The 19,582-nt window shown below is 36.7% G+C and overlaps 1 protein-coding gene across 1 annotated transcript in view; it reads left to right on the top strand.

Annotated features, from left to right (window-relative positions):
- Positions 1-1,744: 1,744 nt before the first annotated feature.
- The window catches only part of Vps50 (vacuolar protein sorting 50), a 664,618-nt gene continuing 646,780 nt past the window's right edge, over positions 1,745-19,582 (top strand). The window contains exon 1 of the mRNA XM_090411754.1: positions 1,745-1,991. Coding sequence (XP_090267880.1) covers positions 1,944-1,991 — 48 coding nt within the window. The 5' untranslated portion in view covers positions 1,745-1,943. The remainder of the gene's footprint in view (positions 1,992-19,582) is intronic.

Genomic DNA, 19,582 nt, shown 5'->3' with positions numbered 1-19,582 from the left:
TTGTGAGTTAGTTGAATTGGGTGGTTTATTGTTTTAGCCATGTGATCCAAATGTTATTATTATTATTACGGGTTATTCCAAGACTCGTCGAGGGAGGCCCTAAACAGCATGACAAAATATATCCAACATTTGCTCAGTATCCCTCATACTTTGCTTTTAACTGATTCACAGTCATGGTTCCCACAATAGACTTTAGCAATTTATCTGACTTATTTACTATTCTCCAAGCAAAAAATTTAATTCTAACACCCTTTTTAACTACGCTATAGCTCAGTTTCCATAGGAGGCTCCCTATGGCAGGAGACCTTCTAGGTGGTAGGAGACCTTCCATGGAAGGTCTCCTACCATCAGACCTGTTTTGAAAAATGTCCTAGTTGTTGTTCCATAGTTTAGGATCTTATTTCCGTCACCATTGTGAAGGGTTTTTGTTCCTTTTCGTTTTGTTTCTTGGATGCAAGCGACGTCAACATATCTGTGTTTGAGTGTATTAGCCAATTCGCTGCTTCGTCCAGTCAGAGTTCCAATGTTAATAGTTGCAAATCGGGAGATATGGCCTAGCGTCTTTGGCCTGCGCCGGCCTTGAGCAGGTAGCCCTTGTCCACTTGTCGCCCTTTATCGGGCGAAGTTCGGGCGCGTCGCTTGTGGGGTAGCCCTAGCTGCACCGTTAACGTCTTGTTGGGTTTGATGCATTATGATGCAACTTTGGGTCACCCCAACCGTCCTGTCGCAGAGCCTGACTTTGGGAGACAGCATAAAACGAAATGAAATATCAAAATAGGAAAGATTCATCCCTAGCCCTCGAGTAGGCATTGCCAACATCAGGTACCTCAGGTCTGCCACTCTTTTACTCACTAAAGTGAACCCCTGATGTATGATAGAACCTTCGGTATAATAATAGTATTATTATTACGTAACACTTCTAGGGAGTCCAAAGATTTATCGGAGGGCACCTACTCTACCACTCTCTATCTCCACCACTCTACCAATCGTGACCATCTTCATCATTTACACCAACGCCATCTACCGCTGACCACCACCACTAGTATTTTCACAGACAATCACAAACATCCATATCCACGGATGTGGATGTTTGTGATTGTTGTTTTTGTGTTTGTGTTTGTGTTTGCGTCGCGGGTTCGAATCGAGCGGATTCGAACTCGCAGCCTTTTGGCTGGCGAGCGGATACGTTAACCACTCGGCCAACCAGGCCAGCATGATGATGCAACTTTAGGTCACCCGAACTGGCCTGTTGCAGAGCCTGACTTTGAGGGACAACATAAGACGAAATGAAATAGCAAAATAGGAAAGATTCACCCCTAGCCCTCGAGTACTCTAATAGCATTAGGGGAAAAAGCAAGACGAAAAGAAAGAAGGAATAATACTCACAAGAAATAATACTAAAACAGGGCTGAATTTCAGCACTCCTACAAGTAACAAAATTTTTTTGATCTACAGGAAGCACTTCTCTGTATAAATTCCATGAACTGCATTTTAAATCTTGTTAATCTAGCATTTCATTTCTTATGGTCGAATGCTGCTGCTTTGGGCGTGCTGCTTTATTTGCTTTAGAATATACATAACAGATGGCGCTGTACATAAATTTGTGTTTGCGTGATTTTGACGTGCGGTTGAAAATTTTTAGCCTTTATAAACTTTAAGAAGCATGGTTTAGTTGTTTACGTTTCTTCGCGTATAATGTAATATTGTCGTTATAATTGTTTGTAAAATGGGATAATGTTGCGCCAATAGTTTTATTCTATGGTTTTAACCACACACGCATCCACATATATGAATATATTGAATACACATAGGTTACAATTCGTGCATGGTGTAAGAATGGTAATCACACCAAATTCGAACCAAACATATGTGTTTGATGTAAAATAAAGCAATAAATAAATTTAAATTTCTTAGGCGAAATAACTCAAAAAAAAAAAAAGTTTATGGAGTTCACCAGAAAGATTAAGTCTCTTGTACAGGCAACTCGGCAGGTAGGAAGTCGACTCTGTATTTAGAATACTTTTAAGTTTTATAACACATAAAAATATATAAAAGAGCTTGCATATTAGAAAAATTCAGCACCCTTTAGTCACGTAATGTCATAATTTCCCACGGTTCACCCGAAATGCTATGGATTCTTTCTGTCACAATTGACAGTGGATTCATTGTACAGACACTGTACTGCCCAACTGAACAATCCATTCGCCATAACTTTTCCAAAGATAACAATATGGTTCCATTCATCTCGAGTTTCGCGCGAATTCGGTGTTATTTTTAAAACGTAATAAGGAATGGAACATGAGGAATTTTTCGTAATAACAGAATTATATGCGTCTGTGTGCTGATGCGTCAATACCAGACCTCGCTGAAATGAAATAATGTAGGATTCGAGCTGTGTGTTCAGATATATTTGTAAAATTACAGCAGTAATAAAATGTTCTACAATATTAAAATGTGCACAATATTGTTTGAATTTATGTTAATGTAATCATCCTTAGATCAGTTATCTTTGGTTAGATCTTGGTTCAAATCTTCTGGGATAGGAACCCTCTGATATTGCTGTGGTATGGGGTTTTAACTCCAAGAACTGTTGGTTTCCTCATCCTACAAAACAGGCAAACAGGGAAGAACATAGGAAATTAAGATATTGTACTGGTCTCATAGCTGATCCCAAATAACCAACCCACTTATCAACATCCAACAGTATGGATTGGTGATTTTAATAGCCATCATGGAGAATGGAAGTATCGTGATAACAATGACTGCGGTACTGCCCTTGTTTAATGGGCAGAAATAAATAATATACACCTTGTATTTGATGCTAAGGATTGAAATATCTTTATATCAGCAGCATGGCAGACGTATCAAATCCGGACTTATGTTTTGTTTCATTAAACACAGGAGGGCAACTTATCCTCACTGTTTCTAAGTTCCCCTTCTGCAGTGCAACATGCAGAAATTGTTTATAAGGGAGATGGGAGTAATACAGTTTTTCTTATATCATAAAAGAATGTTAAGGCTTTAAAATGAAAAGGAAATGCTGCTTTCACAGACAGTTGAAGAATTTATTTATTTATATATTATTTGAAGAGTGAGAAGGTGAAGATTGTAAGTCTCCTACCACACTATGATAGAGGCAAACTGAGAAGGAGGAGGGCATTGATAGCCAGTGAGTCTGTACGTAGATTGTGCAAAATGAATGATGTAGAATTTGTGGATCTGTGGTCTCAAATGGAAAGAAGGATTTGTACAATGCTAATGGGCTGCATCTAAATGGTTTTGGTGTTAGGTGTCTTGAGAGAGCTTTGTTCACTGAGCATGCTGAAGTGGAAATTCAGGAAAAGTTACGCAATTAGGTTGGAGGCAAGCGAGAAGGGGTAGTTCCACAAATACCATTTCTTGATAGAATATTCCTCATGTTTTACAATCACCCAAGTAAAGACTACATGGTCAATCTTACCAATTAGAGGCAATGTTGTCACCTTGGTTATGGATAGCTCTTCTGATCCTGTGACCAGGTCCAGTACTTTCCCACCCATAGTTCCTTCCATCACATGCTGACTTAAATAATTATCTCTCAGCAGGTGTATAAATTCTATTTCCTTCCTGACATGTGCTTTTTCTTCCTTCCAGTCCATAACTTGAAGGAAGAAAGCGGAAGCAGTATTAAATTGTATACCTAGGGTAAGGAGGGTTAATTGAGTAGGAGTTAGATGGATGAGTAATATCATTAAGCATGAGCTTCAGAAGAAGAAGATGCTCTGGAGGGTATATAAAGAGAAAGGTGACCAGCAAACTCATGAACAGTACAAGAGGAAGGCTCAGGCAAGGAAGGCAAAAATCAGATTATGAGCAGAATCTAGCTGAGCAGGCCAAAGGAAATCCAAAAGAGTTCTTTTGTTATGTGGCAAGTAAGAGGAAGAATGACTATGGAAGATTAACCTTAATGAGTGATGATGGTCACGAGGAGACAGAAGTGGATAAAATAGTTGAGTTGCTAAGTGACCACTTTGCAAGGGTATATCATCCTAGTGAAGTTGCTGCTTTAACCTATTTGACACACTAACATGGAAACTTGGGATTAGATTTGATATTGGTTATAGTTTTGCGAGAACGTTCAAGAGAACTGACAATGCCTTTGACTAGGCTCTTTAATTTAAGTCTCGGCTCTGGTAGAGTTCCAAGGGAGTGGAAAGAGGCCAAAATAATTCCTTTGCATAAGGGAGGTTCTAAGACTGCACTAGCAAATTATATACCAATCAATATCTCAGGCGTGGTTGTTAAAGTACTAGAAAAATTGGTAAAAAAAAAGAAAGTTCAAGAATGGGTAGATAAAAATATGATACTGTATGAGGGTCAGCATGGCTTTGTGAAAGGTCGGTCATGCTTTAGTAATTTACTTACTTTTTATAATACAGTAACAGCTGAGTTGGATAAAAGAAATGGCTACATGATGATTTTGCAAAGGCATTGGACAGAACACCACATGGAACTCTGTTACACAAATTAGAACAAATGGGGATGGATATGACACTCGTTAAGTGGATAAGAGGTGTGGCTGCTGGACAGATATTGAAAAGTGGTGTATGAAGGGACAAAATTGAGATGAATACAGCTGAATAGTGGTGCATGCAAGGTTCAGTGCTGGGACTATTGCTGTTTAATTTGTATATCATTCATGATATAGGAAATAACCTGAAAGGAAATATTCGGTTGTTTGTTGATGATGCGAAATTAGGTAGACTAATATTATTATTATTATGTAACACCTCCATGGAGTCCAACGACTCATAGGGAGGGTACCTACTCTACAACTCTCCATCTTCACCACTTCACCAACCACAACTATCTTCATTATCTACACCAATGCCATCTACTGCTGACAACCACCACTAGTATTTTCACAATACAATCACAAACATTCATGCCCATGCTTGGATTCGAACCTGCAGCGTTTTGGCTGGAGAGTGGATAGGCCAATCAAGCCGGCTATGGTTATCTATGGTTACAATAATTAATCAAGGTGATGTAGAGAGCTTGCAGGACGATTTAAATTGGCTGTCAGTATGGGCAAAAGGTAATGGATGTCAATTTACTGTCGAGAAATGTAAAATTATGCATTTTGGAATAAATGGAATACAAGTTATGTATCACATTAATGGCACTGTACTCTTGGAAATAGATGAAGCTAGAGATTTAGGGGTGGCGCTGGTAGACAAAGAGTTAACGTTTAGAGGACATAGTGCTAAGGTAGCCCATAAGATTACTTGGCTATTGAAGAACACATTAACAAGTAGAGATAAGGAAGTGTTATTCCTCTTTATAAAGCCTTAATATGTTCACATCTGATTACTCTGCTCAAGTCTGGTCCCAAGGGTTTCTTGGGGATGAGGGAGCAGTGGAGAGGATTCAGAGGTGAGTGGCCTGTGGAATGTTCCCTATGAGGGATGATTGAAGATGTACGGATTGCAGAAGTTGGTTGATAAATCAAAAAGAGGGGATATGATAGAAACATCTAAGTTGCTTAAAGGGATTGGATTGATTAAGGGGAAATGTTTCAGCACTTGGCTAGAGGGGCTAGAACAAGGGGTCATCTATGGAAGTTTAATAAAGGTGTGGTTAGTAGGGGTGTGAGGACTAGGTTTTTTGCTTGGAGAGTTGTGAATGAGTGGAATGGGTTGCCAGAGTCAGTTGTGAGTGCTTTATTTGTTAATTGGTTTAAGAAGAGGTATGATTGATTGTGTGAATAGATTGGGTCTCCCATGATGAGACTTTGGACACCACGGAGATTGCCCATATAATAATTATAATAATAATATTAAATCATTCATAAAAGATTATTAATCCTTCATTTGTTAGCACTGTGGGGGTGAGGAGCTTTTGGTTAGGTAATCTAGAAACCTTGCTTTAGAGACAAATATACAACTTTTTCAAGCCATTCAGGCATCCAGTAAAGTGGATGGTGTAACTCTTTCTTACCAGGACAAACATTCATGCCTGTATGGGATTCAATGCACAGCCTATGGTTGAAGAGTTCATATACTATCCACTTTTCCAGTGTTTGTTGTATATTAATATAATGAATATAATAAAATAATTTAATAGTTCTAGAAATATTACAGTTGTGTTACATTTCTGGAATTATTATATTAATTCTTTTTTGATATATATATATATATATATATATATATATATATTTTACAACCAAAGTTTAATAAGAAAAATAAAACTTAAATGTTTTTAGTTAATAGTCAGTCGGTACCTATTTTTCTATAATCTGTGCTTTTTCAATGAAAAAATAACACATGATGTGTCACAATGTATGTGGCTTGCATTATTCTTAAATGTATCTCATCTCTATGTGAGGTTCATTCAAAAACCCAGTGCACAGTGATACGCTGAGTACTGCAATTGGATTTTGCTTTTTTTTATTTTAATTTACTTCACTTAAATTATATATGTTATCATCATCATCAAATTCCTGATATGTATCCTCAAGGGGTGTACAGGATATGATAGTACTACATGAAAAACTTATATGATTACTAACTTCCTATCTACAATTTTCCTCCAAATCAATCTGTTACCTGTCAAGACTTGAACATTATCAGATCTTACATTTCTGTCTTCTGAGACACCTTTTACTGTATCAATTCACCTATATCTTGGTCTTCCTCTCGGTCTTTTTCCTGCAACTTGTCAGAGAACTTGTTTTGCTAATCTTTCCTCTCCCATTCTGTTTAAGTGACAATACCATCTGAGATTAGCTCTGCTAACGCATTCCTGGATGCTAACAATGTCAAGTTCTTTCCTAATATCCTCATTTTAAATATGATATTGCCACTGATGCCATCTGTTCATGCCTCTAATCTTTTTCAGGACTTGCATATCTGTGGTCAAGTGTTTTATTTCTAACCCATCTCTCAGATCCATAAGTTAAAATTGATCTGATCACTGTCTTGCATACAGCTAATTTAGTGTTTTGACTAATTTCTCTCTTATTTTATATAAATTTATTCAGTTGACTTCCTACCATACCAGCTTTATTGATTCTGTTGTCTATTTCCATATTTAATTTATCGTGTTCACTATAAATTGTGCCTAAGTAGTAGCTGAAATGGTTTATTTATTTATTCTATAGGTTCTCCATTCATGATGCAGTTGATATTTTCAATGCTTTGGCCAATTTTCATAGCCATTGTTTTGTTATTGTTGACCTTCATACCAAATCTATGCCATCTGTTCATGCCTCTGTGATCTCTCGAAAACTTTTCATATCTTTGTATTTTAGGTTGATTACTCCCCTATCCAGATGCCTTTCCACATATCAGATATCTGTTGCCATTTTTTACCGTAAGTATTTGTGTAATTCTCAGTTGTTCTCCTCTAGTATGTTTTCTACTATTGTTCTGTCATTGCTTATCTCAGTTATTATTACAGATATACAGAATACCTTCATGTTCAGTTTATGTCACCTTTATCACTTCTAATTCCATTAATTTCTTCCATTACTAAGCTTTTTCAGTATCCTCCAGAATATTTGGTACCTTCATGATATGTATTTACTATACTGAAAGCTTGAAAAATGCGAGTTCTGTGCAGGTGATCTTGTGTCACATGTACAATCCACATCCAGTGCTTTGTGAGGTGTTACAACTTTTGTACAAATTTGAGGTCCTTAATTTTGTTATTCAATTGTGCTGGAATCTCAGCCACATTGAATTGAGACCAAAAATGCAGCTGGGAGATCAGCTGATAGTCCCCTATACAGGCTATGACTCTGGATAGTTTATAAGATCAAAGTTATTAACCCAATAGCAGCGATCTTGGCAGGAAGCACTGACAAATAAACAGCATGAAATTAAACAATGGCAGTCTAGTCAATGTAGAAGCAGAAGAGAGGAAGTTGTTCTTGCTAATTCTGTATAGGTTACAGTTATCTTACACATTCATGTTATTGAGGGCTTATGTTCCATGTTCCACTTATGGGCAAACAAACAGTCTCACCATTCGCCCTGTTTTGGTGCAACATCAGCACTTCACTTGAGAAATGAATGAATTTTTTACTACATTCCCCGTGCACCCACAGATCATATCCAACTTGGACAAATTGCATGAACTTCTAACCTTTTTAAAAAGAATTAATTTATATAAACAAATTTGATTATATATTCTCCCTAGTGAAGGCCTCACCCGTTGTGGGAGGGTTGTGTCTGCTTCTCCCATGGTGACCAGCCTGTGTAGCTCAGTGGATGTGATGTTTGCACACCATGGCGCTTGGCCGCACGAAGGAAGACTTGGTTTTGAGTCTAGTCAGCGACAAGAGGAAATTTTTCTAAGCCTTTTTTTAATTGGTTCCCGAGTTAGTCGATCTCTGGCACGGGCAAGCGGGTTTATTCTCCTGGAAACTCTGGTTTTTCGTCCCATAAACTCAAGAAAATCGACTGTAGAACCCACATTGTTCCAGACATTGAATACGAGTATTAGGGTTAGGGACCACGAGATGGCAGCACCTGTAGAGCTGTCTATTCACTGTGTGCTGCTTAATTAGTGATAGCCTTGGGTCAGCTATCTCTGATTGGGTACCAGTGGAGATTGAACTGCCCACTCAGTCTCCAAAAAGTTAGATAGGTCTAAAAATGGCCTTGCCTACTCCCTGTATATACGGGAATAAAAAGGCGTTAGCTGATATATATTTTTTTATTTTTTATATTCTATTTATATGTGGATACTGGTTTACTTAATGTTTTAAAATTTGTTTTTTGTACATAACATGTTATTTACTAATTTATCTCTTTGTTACTGTTTATTATTACCTGGAGTACTGCTGTAACATTTAGCTTGATGCAGTATGATTTTTGCTGTCCTTTTGCCAATAAACCCATAATCAACCAGCAACTCAGCTTAAAAAATGCTCTCTTGTGCTCTGACAAGTGAGAATTTTTAGTTAACTGGTAAAAATCAGAAGACGAAGTTGAATTTTTTATTATTATTATTATTATTTATTAATTTTTTCTAATGATGACCCCACACATGAAAGGTTACAAGACTTATAATGCCGCAGTGTCATGTGTGGGCAGGTAATTAAAGAGGAAAATGTAGCCTATTTATGTTTCTTGAAGAATAGAAGGTTGTCCTCAGTGGGAAAAACAGTATAGGGGAGATTGTTCCAAAAAATAGAGGTGGAGGGAATGAAGGAAGATGATGAGAAGTTAGTTCGGTGTGTTTGGAGCTGGACATCATATAGATGTTTTATTGTTTGTTTTATTTATGTAATGTCAATTCTGTGACACATTTTATGTTGTAAATCTCTGTGTGTGTGTGTGTGTGTGTGTGTGTGTGTGTGTGTGTGTGTGTGTGTGTGTGTGTGTGTGTGTGTGTTTTGTTTTATTTTTTTCGTGCATGGTGGGATGCCAGTCATTACAATCCATTGTGTTGATTATGATTTTTTTCATAATGGAATACAGTCAATAAGAGAACAGAATGTGCAAGTATTATAAAAATATTTAAAGAGGGCTTTCAGACATAAAGTAATCAGCTGTGTGACACTGTAATGTGTTTTATGTTATTTGAATTAAATAAATCCTCTAATTCCTTTTATTCCTTAAAGGGAGTAGGTGGAGCTCCTTATCCTTAACTTAAGAAGCAGCTAATCTCCATCCTTCAAGCATTTACTGATAACTAGCCTCAACTATAAATAAATTGAAGCTTTTCAAAAGAGAGAGCAGGCAACTACCATCTCATGGCCCTAAATCCTAAACTCATATTATTCCTGTAAGAGTGAGTACTGGTGATTTTCTTGAGATCTGGAGTTAAAAATCTGAGTTTTGAGGAGTTAAAATTCCTTGCCTGTGCCACAAATCAAATTACCGAGAAGATGACTGAAGAAAGTTCACCATTAGAATCACTCAGAAATTTTTCTTCAGGTGACCTAGTGCTATAGATACAAACCAGCCATTTCCAGGGCTGCACGTGCAATAATATGAATTTTTCATTTATTTGTTATTAGTATTATTTATTTATTTATTTTTTATAATAACTTGAAATAGAAATAAGCCAATTTCCCATAGAGGTAATAGGCTTATTTTCTACCCCAGTGATGATATTATACAAACATCTCCTTGAATCAAGACTACTCATCAAGGGAGGCAATAGTAAGATATATATGCATAATTTGAACCATTAAGAGTGGATGTTAAAACTTAGAAAGATGAGAAAGATATATTACAGATTTCTTTAAAAATTTTCTCAAAATATGTAATTTCTTTCTATTGATTCTGAAATCTGCCTAAATGACACTAATGATTTTGAAATGAAAGCATATGGTGTGAGGTGGAGGTCGGCAAGACAGGATATTTAGTGGGGTGTTGCTACAGACCAAGGAGCACAAAGGGTGGCGACCAGGAGATGTTGAGACAGTTGAACGTGGCAAGTGCAAGAAGAATGATTGTTATGGGAGATTTTAACTACAGCAGTATAGATTGGGGAAAGGAAGATGCATGTAACAATAAGGGAATGGAATTTCTAGAATTTTTGAGGGACAAACGTCTTAGGCAACATGTAACAGAGGGAACAAGAGTTTTGGATTTGATTATAGCATCAGAAGAGCTGATAATAACTGAGATGACCTCTCTCCCACCAGTTGGAGAGAATGACCATATGGTTTTGACTTGGAAAATGAATAGACATGCAGGCAGGAGTCTTAAAGAGACTGGAACGTATATGGAATTATAAAGCAGGTGATTATAATAGTCTTAGATGTCAACTTCGGGAAGTTTCGTGGAGGAAGGAATTGGAAGGCCGGGATATCATTAGTGCTTGGGAAATTGTGAAGGAATATTTTTAGCAGCAATGGTAAGCTGTATTCTGAGTGAAGAAGAGGACACAATTTGGAGTAAAGTGGATGACAAACAGTATTAAACAGGATTAAACTACATGCAAAAAAGAGGCTATGGAAGAAATATAAGGAGACAGGTGAAGAGAAGATGCATGAAGAATATAAGACACAGGCTAGAAGAGTGACTAGTATGGTAAGGCAGGTGAAACTGGAATATGAGAAAAGATTGGCCCTTAGATCCAAGGAAAATCTTAGGGAATCTTTTAGCTATGTGGCCAGTAGGAGGAGAAATGACTGTGGAAGAATGACATTGTGGGATAAAAATGGGAATAGAGTGACTGATGCAGAGGACATAGTGGAATTGTTCAATGAACACTTTATTTCAGTATTTCATCCTGGAGGAGTCAATTTGAATACTAGAGGGATAGAGCAGGTTCGAGATTTAGAGATGCAGGAAGAGAGTGTGTTCCACATACTGAGTACTTTGGATGTTAGTACAGCTGTGGGACTGGATGGTATTTCACCACGAGTTTTGAGAGAATGTGCTAAGGAACTGACAGTGCCCTTGACCTAGCTTTTCAATGAAAGTGTGGCTACGGGAAAGGTGCCCATGGAATGGAAGGAAGGTAAGGTAGTGCCATTGCATAAGGGCGGTAGCAGACTGGAAGTGTCTAATTATAGGCCAGTTTGTGTGTCATCAGTAGTTAGTAAGATCTTGGATTTGTGAAGGGGTGCTCTTGTTTTAGCAATATGCTAGCCTTTTATGATAAAGTTACAAGAGCATTAGATGAGGGAAAGGCATATGCCATTTTCCTAGACTTAGCAAAGGCATTTGACAGGGTGCCACATGATAAGCTGATATTCAAGTTGCAGCACATGGGTCTGGATGTCAGATTGGTCAACTGGATTCAGGATTGGCTGTCTGATAGGTATCAGAGAGTTGTGTACGGTGAAGCAATATCAAAGAGGCAGAAGGTTACAAGTGGGGTTCCACAGGGCTCAGTACTGGTACCTATATTGTTTAACCTTTATATCAATGACATTGTCTGTGGATTGCAAGGGGATGTTCAGTTGTTTGCGGATGATGCGAAGCTGGGAAGGGTTATTAGTAATAGTGCAGATGTGGTAGCCCTTCAAGAGGATTTGAATAGGCTAGATAGATGGGCAAATGAATGGGGGTTGTCAGTTTAATGCAGCAAAATGTAAGGTCTTGAGGTTTGGGACACTGCATACTCAATGGGATTAGTTAAACTGGAGGAAGTAGGAGAGACAAGAGATCTGTGTTTGATGATTGATAGAAACCTGAAATTTAGGGGACATATTGCAAAGGTAGTGAAGGTAACGCAGAGGATTGCTGCAATAATGAGAAGGACACTGACCTGCAGAGATAAAATGGTTATCATTCCGTTGTATAAGACTCTGATCAGATCACACTTAGATTACTGTTCTCAGATCTGGTCCTCAGGATTTGAAGGGGATAAATTAACTGTGGAAAGGGTACAAAGGCAGATAACAAAGATGGTGTCAGGACTGTACAATGTTAGTTATGAGGATCGGCTGAGGGAGTGTGGACTGCTGAGTTTGGTGGATAGAAGAAGGAGGGGTAATATGATTGAGACTTTTAAACTGTTGAGAGGTGGTTACAGGGTTGACACTGGGGAGTTCTTTTGCTTGGTTGTACAGCGGGAAGGAGTCAAGACAAGGGGCCGTCCCTGGAAGTTACAAAAGGAAACTGTGAGGAAGAGGGTGAGGAGTGGTTTCTTTGCATAGAGGGTGGTTGAACCATGGAATGCATTGCCTGATCGAGTGGTGAGAGTGAGAATGGTCAATGCATTTAAGGAGTGGTATGATATACTTTGTGTTTTCTAGGAGGGACCTCCCTTGATGAGTCTTGATAGACTTGTTTTTCTTAGAAAGGACCTCTCACGATGAATCTTTTGACTCCATGGAGGCCTGAATAATAATAATAATAATAAATGCTTTCTAATTTGTCACCATGTCTGTGGCATCATTGAGCTAGTTTGAGCCAATCAGAATTAAGAAAACTCACTAAGTGTAGTGATATATATATATATATATCTACCTACCTACCTTGGAACTTATATATATATATATGTATACACACACACACATTGGAAGGGAAAAAATAGGACTCTGAGCAGTGAAGCACGGCTAACTGAAGAGCTAAAGCAACTAAAATGGGACATTCTCGGACCGTGTGAAGTTAGACGTAATGGTGAAGAAATTCTTCAATTAAAAAATCGAGATATACTGTATTATAGAGGCCAAGATAACAAAATAATCAGTGGAGTTGGATTCATGATCAACAAAAAATTGAAGAACAGCATAATAGAATTTATCTGATCGAATTGCAAATATCATTCAAATCTCAAAAAGATACACTCTTAAGATCATCCAAGTCTATGCATAAAAAAATCATCTTTCAAGACTGTTCTGTTATAAACACCTTCAACATTGGAAGTGACCATTGTATGGTATGGAGTAAAAGCCAAATAAACTGCCAAAAAGAAAGAAGAAAAATGTTTCGAAAGTCAAATCAAAACATAGATGTACACAAACTCATCATTAAAAAAGATATATTCTAACATGAACTAAAGTAGATTTAAACATCTTATTATAGATAAGATGTTTAAATCTATAGACAGTGCTGATCCATCAGAAAGTAATGACATTATGATCCAAAACCTTTTGCAGTGCTCACTTGAAATAGCTGGTACCACAGAACAGAAACAAGACAAAATTTCTGAAGAAACAAAACAGCTTATGAAGAAATGAAGAGAAATGAAACAATCAATTAACCTACCCACAGAATAAAATTGAATACACTGAATTGTGCAAAACGATCAGAAAATGTATTACAGAAGAAATAAGAAAATTCAATTGTAAATTCATACAACAAACAATTGAAAACAACCATAGTCTCAAAATAGCCAAACAGCAATAAATAGATAATTGCAGCCAAACTACAAGATGGGACCATAACCAGAGATAGATATGCTATAGCAAAAAGAATTGAAGAATTTTTCTCAGTATTATATCAGGATGATGAATTAAATGAAGAAGAAAACAACTACAAAATAGCTGAAGTATCACAGACTTTACCAGAAGTAGTTATGTGGAGCATCCAAAGCTTGCAAAATGGAAAAGATGCAGGTGAGGATGTAGTTATAGCTGAACTTCTAAAAGCAGGTGGAGAAATGTTCTACAAACTCTTAGCAAAACTATTTATTTTATGATTGAAGAAAAATGATGTACCAAGAAAATGGAAGAAGGCTACCCTAATTCTGATATATAAAAAAAGTAAGGTAGAAGACTTAACGAACTACTGACCCATCAGTCTACTATCTGTGGTTTACAAAGTGTTTACAAAAGTCTTATCTCATAGGCTTTGTATGACTAGACCTAGCACAACCAAACGAACAGGCAGACTTTCGAAGTGGCTTTAGCACAATGGACCATATTCAAGTTGTACAGCAGATTATTGAACGGTGTAATGAATATCAATTACCATTATGTCTTGGTTTTATTGATTATGTAAGTAATCAATTTTTCATTTCAATGGAAACATCTCTATTATGGATATGCAGAGAGGTATAAGACACAATCTCTCCAAATTTATTCACTGCATGCCTAGATGAAGTATTCAAACTTCTTGATTGGGAAGGGATGAAGATAAATGGAAGATATTTAAGCCACTTACGCTTTACATATGACATAGTTCAACTGTGCATGAATTACAGACTCGTGTCCATGAACTCCAAATTGCTAGCAAAACTACTAGCCTAAAGATAAACCTAAAGAAGACCCAAGTTATGTTCAGTAGCTGTGTCCAACCAGAAATAATAAAAATCAATAATGCGGAAATTAAACAAGTAGATCATTACATATACTTAGGACCAGATATCAGTGGAACAAAATATGGACAAAATTAAAAGACGCACGATGCTTGAATGAAAAGCATTTGGAAAATATTCAAAAGCCAACTACCATTATGTCTAAAGAAGAAAGTTTTTAACCAATGTATTCTTCTTATATTGACATATGGCTGTGAAACATGAACACTAAATGCAAAGGAAATTCAAAAATTAAGAACAACACAATTTAGTAAGGAAATATGTATGCTTGGTATCACAAGACTGGATCACAAAAGGAACATGTGGATAAGAAGCCAAACCAAAGTCTCTGACATCATAGGGAGAGTGAAACATGAAGTGGCAATGGGCTGGGCATATTGCTCGAAGACAAGATCAACGATGGACAAAAGAAGTACTGGATTGGATTCCACTAGAAGAAAAACGGCCATAACGCCAACCTAAATCATGGTGTTGATGATATCATCAGATTTTCAGGAATGACATGGAAAAGAAGAGTCATGGACAGACAGTTTTGGAGTAATCTAGGAAAAGCCTTCATCCAGCAGTTGACGATGGCTGCTGATGGTGAATACATACATATATATGTGTGTGTGTGTGTGTGTGTGTACACCTAAAGATTTTATTGAGAGGCTTTGTTGATTTCAAATGCTTAACTCTCTTTGTTTATAATGGCACAGAAAATATCGACTTCTTTTTTTTTTTTCCATAGAAGTGATTCAAGTCGTACAGTTTTTTTTTTTTTTTTTTTTAGTTATTTGTACTCATTTTTTGCCAGCAGAAAAAAATTGAAAATTAAACTGATTTGAAAAGAAAAACAAAACTAAGAAACTGATATTGTTACTATTTATGTGAAAGAAAACTAATTGTTACTTCATAGTGTGATAATGTTTTTAGAATAAAAACAGGAAATTATATAGATGACAGAGTTTAAATCTATTGTACAAGTATATAAAAATAAGTGAAATGTATGTGATAATTTGATAAAATAATTTCAAATTTTTATTGAGTTCTCATTCAGCACAGTATGCTGACTTCATTTTTACTATTTGTGTCTGTTGCAGAATGACATTTCCTAAGCAGCAACGAATCGACATATGTTGCTGGATTTGAAGCATATCACCTGTGGGCCTATGATTTTAATGAATAGTAATGAAGAAATTGTTTTTGTCATCAATGATTATCTGGTTGAACTGCTGATCAGATTCATTTGCGAAAATCTTTATTCACATTCACTTGCTGAAGTTGGTATTGTACTCGGAGCATTCATCAAATGCTTCAATTTTTGTTTTAAGCCATCTGTTCAGTTAGCTATTTCTGAAATCCACAGACTCTATCTCTTTCATTTAACTGAAGTTTAATTCACATTTCTCTAACTTCGCTGTCACCAAATGCCACTTGAGAGTTAATATCTTCAGACCAGTGTTTCTTGTCAAGTACTCAATTTAAAATGCTGAGTCAGTATTTTTACTGTTTAGCAGCCTGTTTTCTATTAATTGTTTTAAAGTTCTGTAGAAAACTTTTGGATCGATTGGAGAATAATTTCTATAATCTGTCCCATGAAGTGATAACCTTTAAATTGTAGATTTTCAGCAGCTCTAGCAGTATATATTTGTTATCACAGAACTATTGGTTGTTCATGGAAAAGTTGTATAACAACTTCTGTTTTTTATTCGCCCTGTACAGATCTATTTCACATTCCTGCAATTCCAAATTTAGGTTTGAATATTCTTGAAGAACATTGCACATTAAACCTAAATCAAATTTGTATTTGTAATTTTTAGTCCTTCATATGTGTATCTTTCTTTCTGGTCTCTATTTGAATAATTCTTTGCTTCTTGAAAATGATTAACTAACACTTCATAATTATTAAAAAAAAAATTAAAAAAAAAAAAGCTGAAACAGACCAAAAACTCAGTATTACCTATCATGTGCTTAAACTTTTTCCTGTTTTTAATAGTTCAATATCAAGCATGTGTGCTCACACTTCCAATTCTTCGGTATTTTTTGGCAACACACTGTAGGTGACAAAGCTTGTCAATAAATGCTTTAAATCTATCAATACCTGCAACACCTTTCACAGTATTATTATTATATTGTTATTTTCCTATGACCACATGGAGTCACAGACTCATCTAGGAGGTCCCTTTTGTCATACACACAGCTCATCATACTATGACTTAAACACATTCAAATTCTCTGCAGATACCACATTCTCAAGCAATATATTCCAATATTTACAACTCTCCATGCAAAACAATCCAGCATCTCACACCCTCCTTATGCAGTTTCCAAGGATGACCTCTTGTTCTCCCTTAATCACCCACCATTTTATGAAAAACTTTTTCAACGTTAATCCTATAACAATACAACCCCTTACCAACTTTTATATCTCTATCATATTATCCCTCTTCCTCCTATCCACTAGACTCTGTAAATTGCATCATCTCAACCTTTCTTCATATTCAACATTCCAGAAATCATCAAATATTTTAGTCATTCACCCCTGGACCCTCCAACATCTCTACATCCATCTTTTTGAAAACTAAGTGACCAAATCTGTGCACAGTAGTCCATATGTGGCCTTATCAGAGCTTTATACAATGGAACCAGAATCTCCTTACTTCTACAAGTCAGTGTCTTCCGCATGATAGCCAGAATTTGTTGTGTTGACTTCGCAATTTTGGCAAGTATGTCCTCTAAATTTTATCCTTGTACACCATCACCCTAAGATCTCTTATTTTCGCCATCTCCAACAATATATTCCCAACAAGCATAAATTCTACATCCCAATCTTTGTTGCAAAATCTTACATTTTGCAACAGTGAACTGGTATCCCCATTCCTGCCCATTCACTCAATCTATTCAAGTCTTATTGTAAGGCCACAATATCTACTCTACTACTCATAGTTCGTCCCAACTTTGTATCATCTGCAAACAATTGAATATTCCCATCCAAATCTTCCCCGATATCATTAACATATAGGTTAAGCAGCAGTGGTCCTAAAACAGACCCTTGAGGCACACCACTAATGACTTTCCTCTTCCAGGATATTGCTCCGCCCCCCATACACAACTTGCTAATACCTATCAGATGGCCAATCTCTGATCCAATGCACTATTCTAATATCCAACCCCATGTGCTCTAGTTTGATTATCAACTTATTATGCAGTAATCTATCAAAAGCATTTGCAAAATCTAAGTATACTACTGTATATCCATCTCCTTTGTCCAATGAAGCCATCACCTTATCATAATAAGTAAGTAGATTACTAAAACATGACCTCCCTGTAACAATTCCATGCTGTCCATTAAAGATAATACCACTGTTGTCAACCCAGTTTTGGATCTGGTTCTCATCAGCCTCTCTCCAACACATTAACCAGAACAACTGACGCACACACAGATTGGCCTATAATTTGGTGCTTGAATTCTGTCACCTCCTTCATGAAGCAGTAAGAACTTACCTTCCTTCCTTCCACTCCTTTGGAACTTGACCCAATGTAAGACTCATATTAAACAAATATGCCAAGGCAGATGTGAACTCCCTGGCACATTCTTTCAAAATACGTGATGATATAGCATCAAGTTCCACAGTCTTATTAATATCAGGTTTGCTTAATTCCCCATATATCCCTTCCTCACTCACAGTCAGTTTCTCCTCTTTATCATCATCATCATCTTCTTCTTCTCTCTTCCATCATCTATGTGAATGACGATGAGGCCGAATAAACTCTTTCCACTTATGTCTGTCCCAGGAGAGTCCGAACAATTCTGTCCAGTTTGGTGTCGCTTGTTGTGATTTTGTTTTCAGGTCCTCTTGGCATATTTGTTTAATATGAGTCTTACATTGGGTCAAGTTCCAAAGGAGTGGAAGGAAGGTAAAATTGTACCGCTTCATCATCATCTACTGCTCTCAAGCTCTGTGTTGTCACATTCACAAGGATGAAAAACCTTTATGAACTGCTCGTTAAATATTTCAACTATATTCTCTGCAGCAGTTGTCATTATACCATTTTTTCCAATCAGTGCTGTGCTACCATAATTATTCTTATTTTTTGCTGGCTACATATTGAAAGAACTCCCTAGCATTTGTTTTGGCTTCGTTAGCTAACTGCTGTTCATACTGAAGTTTTGTTCTTACCCACCGAGTCATCCTCGTTGCCTGTTCTTTGTATTCCTTATGGAAGTGATTATTACCACTTATCTTATGCTGCCTCAATAATGCCTTTTTTCTTTGTATTGCATGCTTAATCTCTTCATTCATGCATTTCATTCCTATGTTATTTAACCTTCTGACTGTTGGAATACATTTAGACATTGCTTCTACTAGATAGTTCTTGAATATCACCTAAGCAGCATTGATCTCCTTTCCACCCAACTCTTCATTCCATACTACAACTGCTAGCTGTCTCCTGAGCTTCTCATAATTACCAGCCTTATAGTTCCACATATACCCTTTCCTCATGGAAGTCCTCATATGGTTGCCAACAATCCAGGTAATCACTTCATGGTCACTCTCACCAACTGGAAGTAGATTCGACACCTTATTTATAATAACATTCTCTGATGAAATGATCAAATCGAAGACCCTCAATCCTTGTGTGCCCTCTGTTACATATTGTCTAAGATAGCTATCCCTCAAGAACTCAAGAAACTCATTTTCTTTACTTCCGGTTTCTATCTCATGATCCCAATATATATTGCTGTAATTAAAATCAATCTTTTCCCATTTGCTTGGCTAATTTTCTTATACATTTCCTGGTCACTACCTTTCACATTACCAGGCCTATAGCAACATCCAACGAAGTATTTCATTATATTAGTTTTTATTTCACATCATACTGCCTC

The sequence above is a fragment of the Typopeltis vanoorti genome, chromosome 22 (assembly GCF_054136105.1).
Source record: "Typopeltis vanoorti isolate ZY-2024b chromosome 22, IOZ_Tvanoo_1.0, whole genome shotgun sequence".
In the NCBI taxonomy this organism is placed as follows: Eukaryota; Metazoa; Arthropoda; class Arachnida; order Uropygi; family Thelyphonidae; genus Typopeltis; species Typopeltis vanoorti.
Note: the sequence above shows the minus strand (reverse complement) of the source record. Positions and strands in the feature narration are given on the sequence as shown.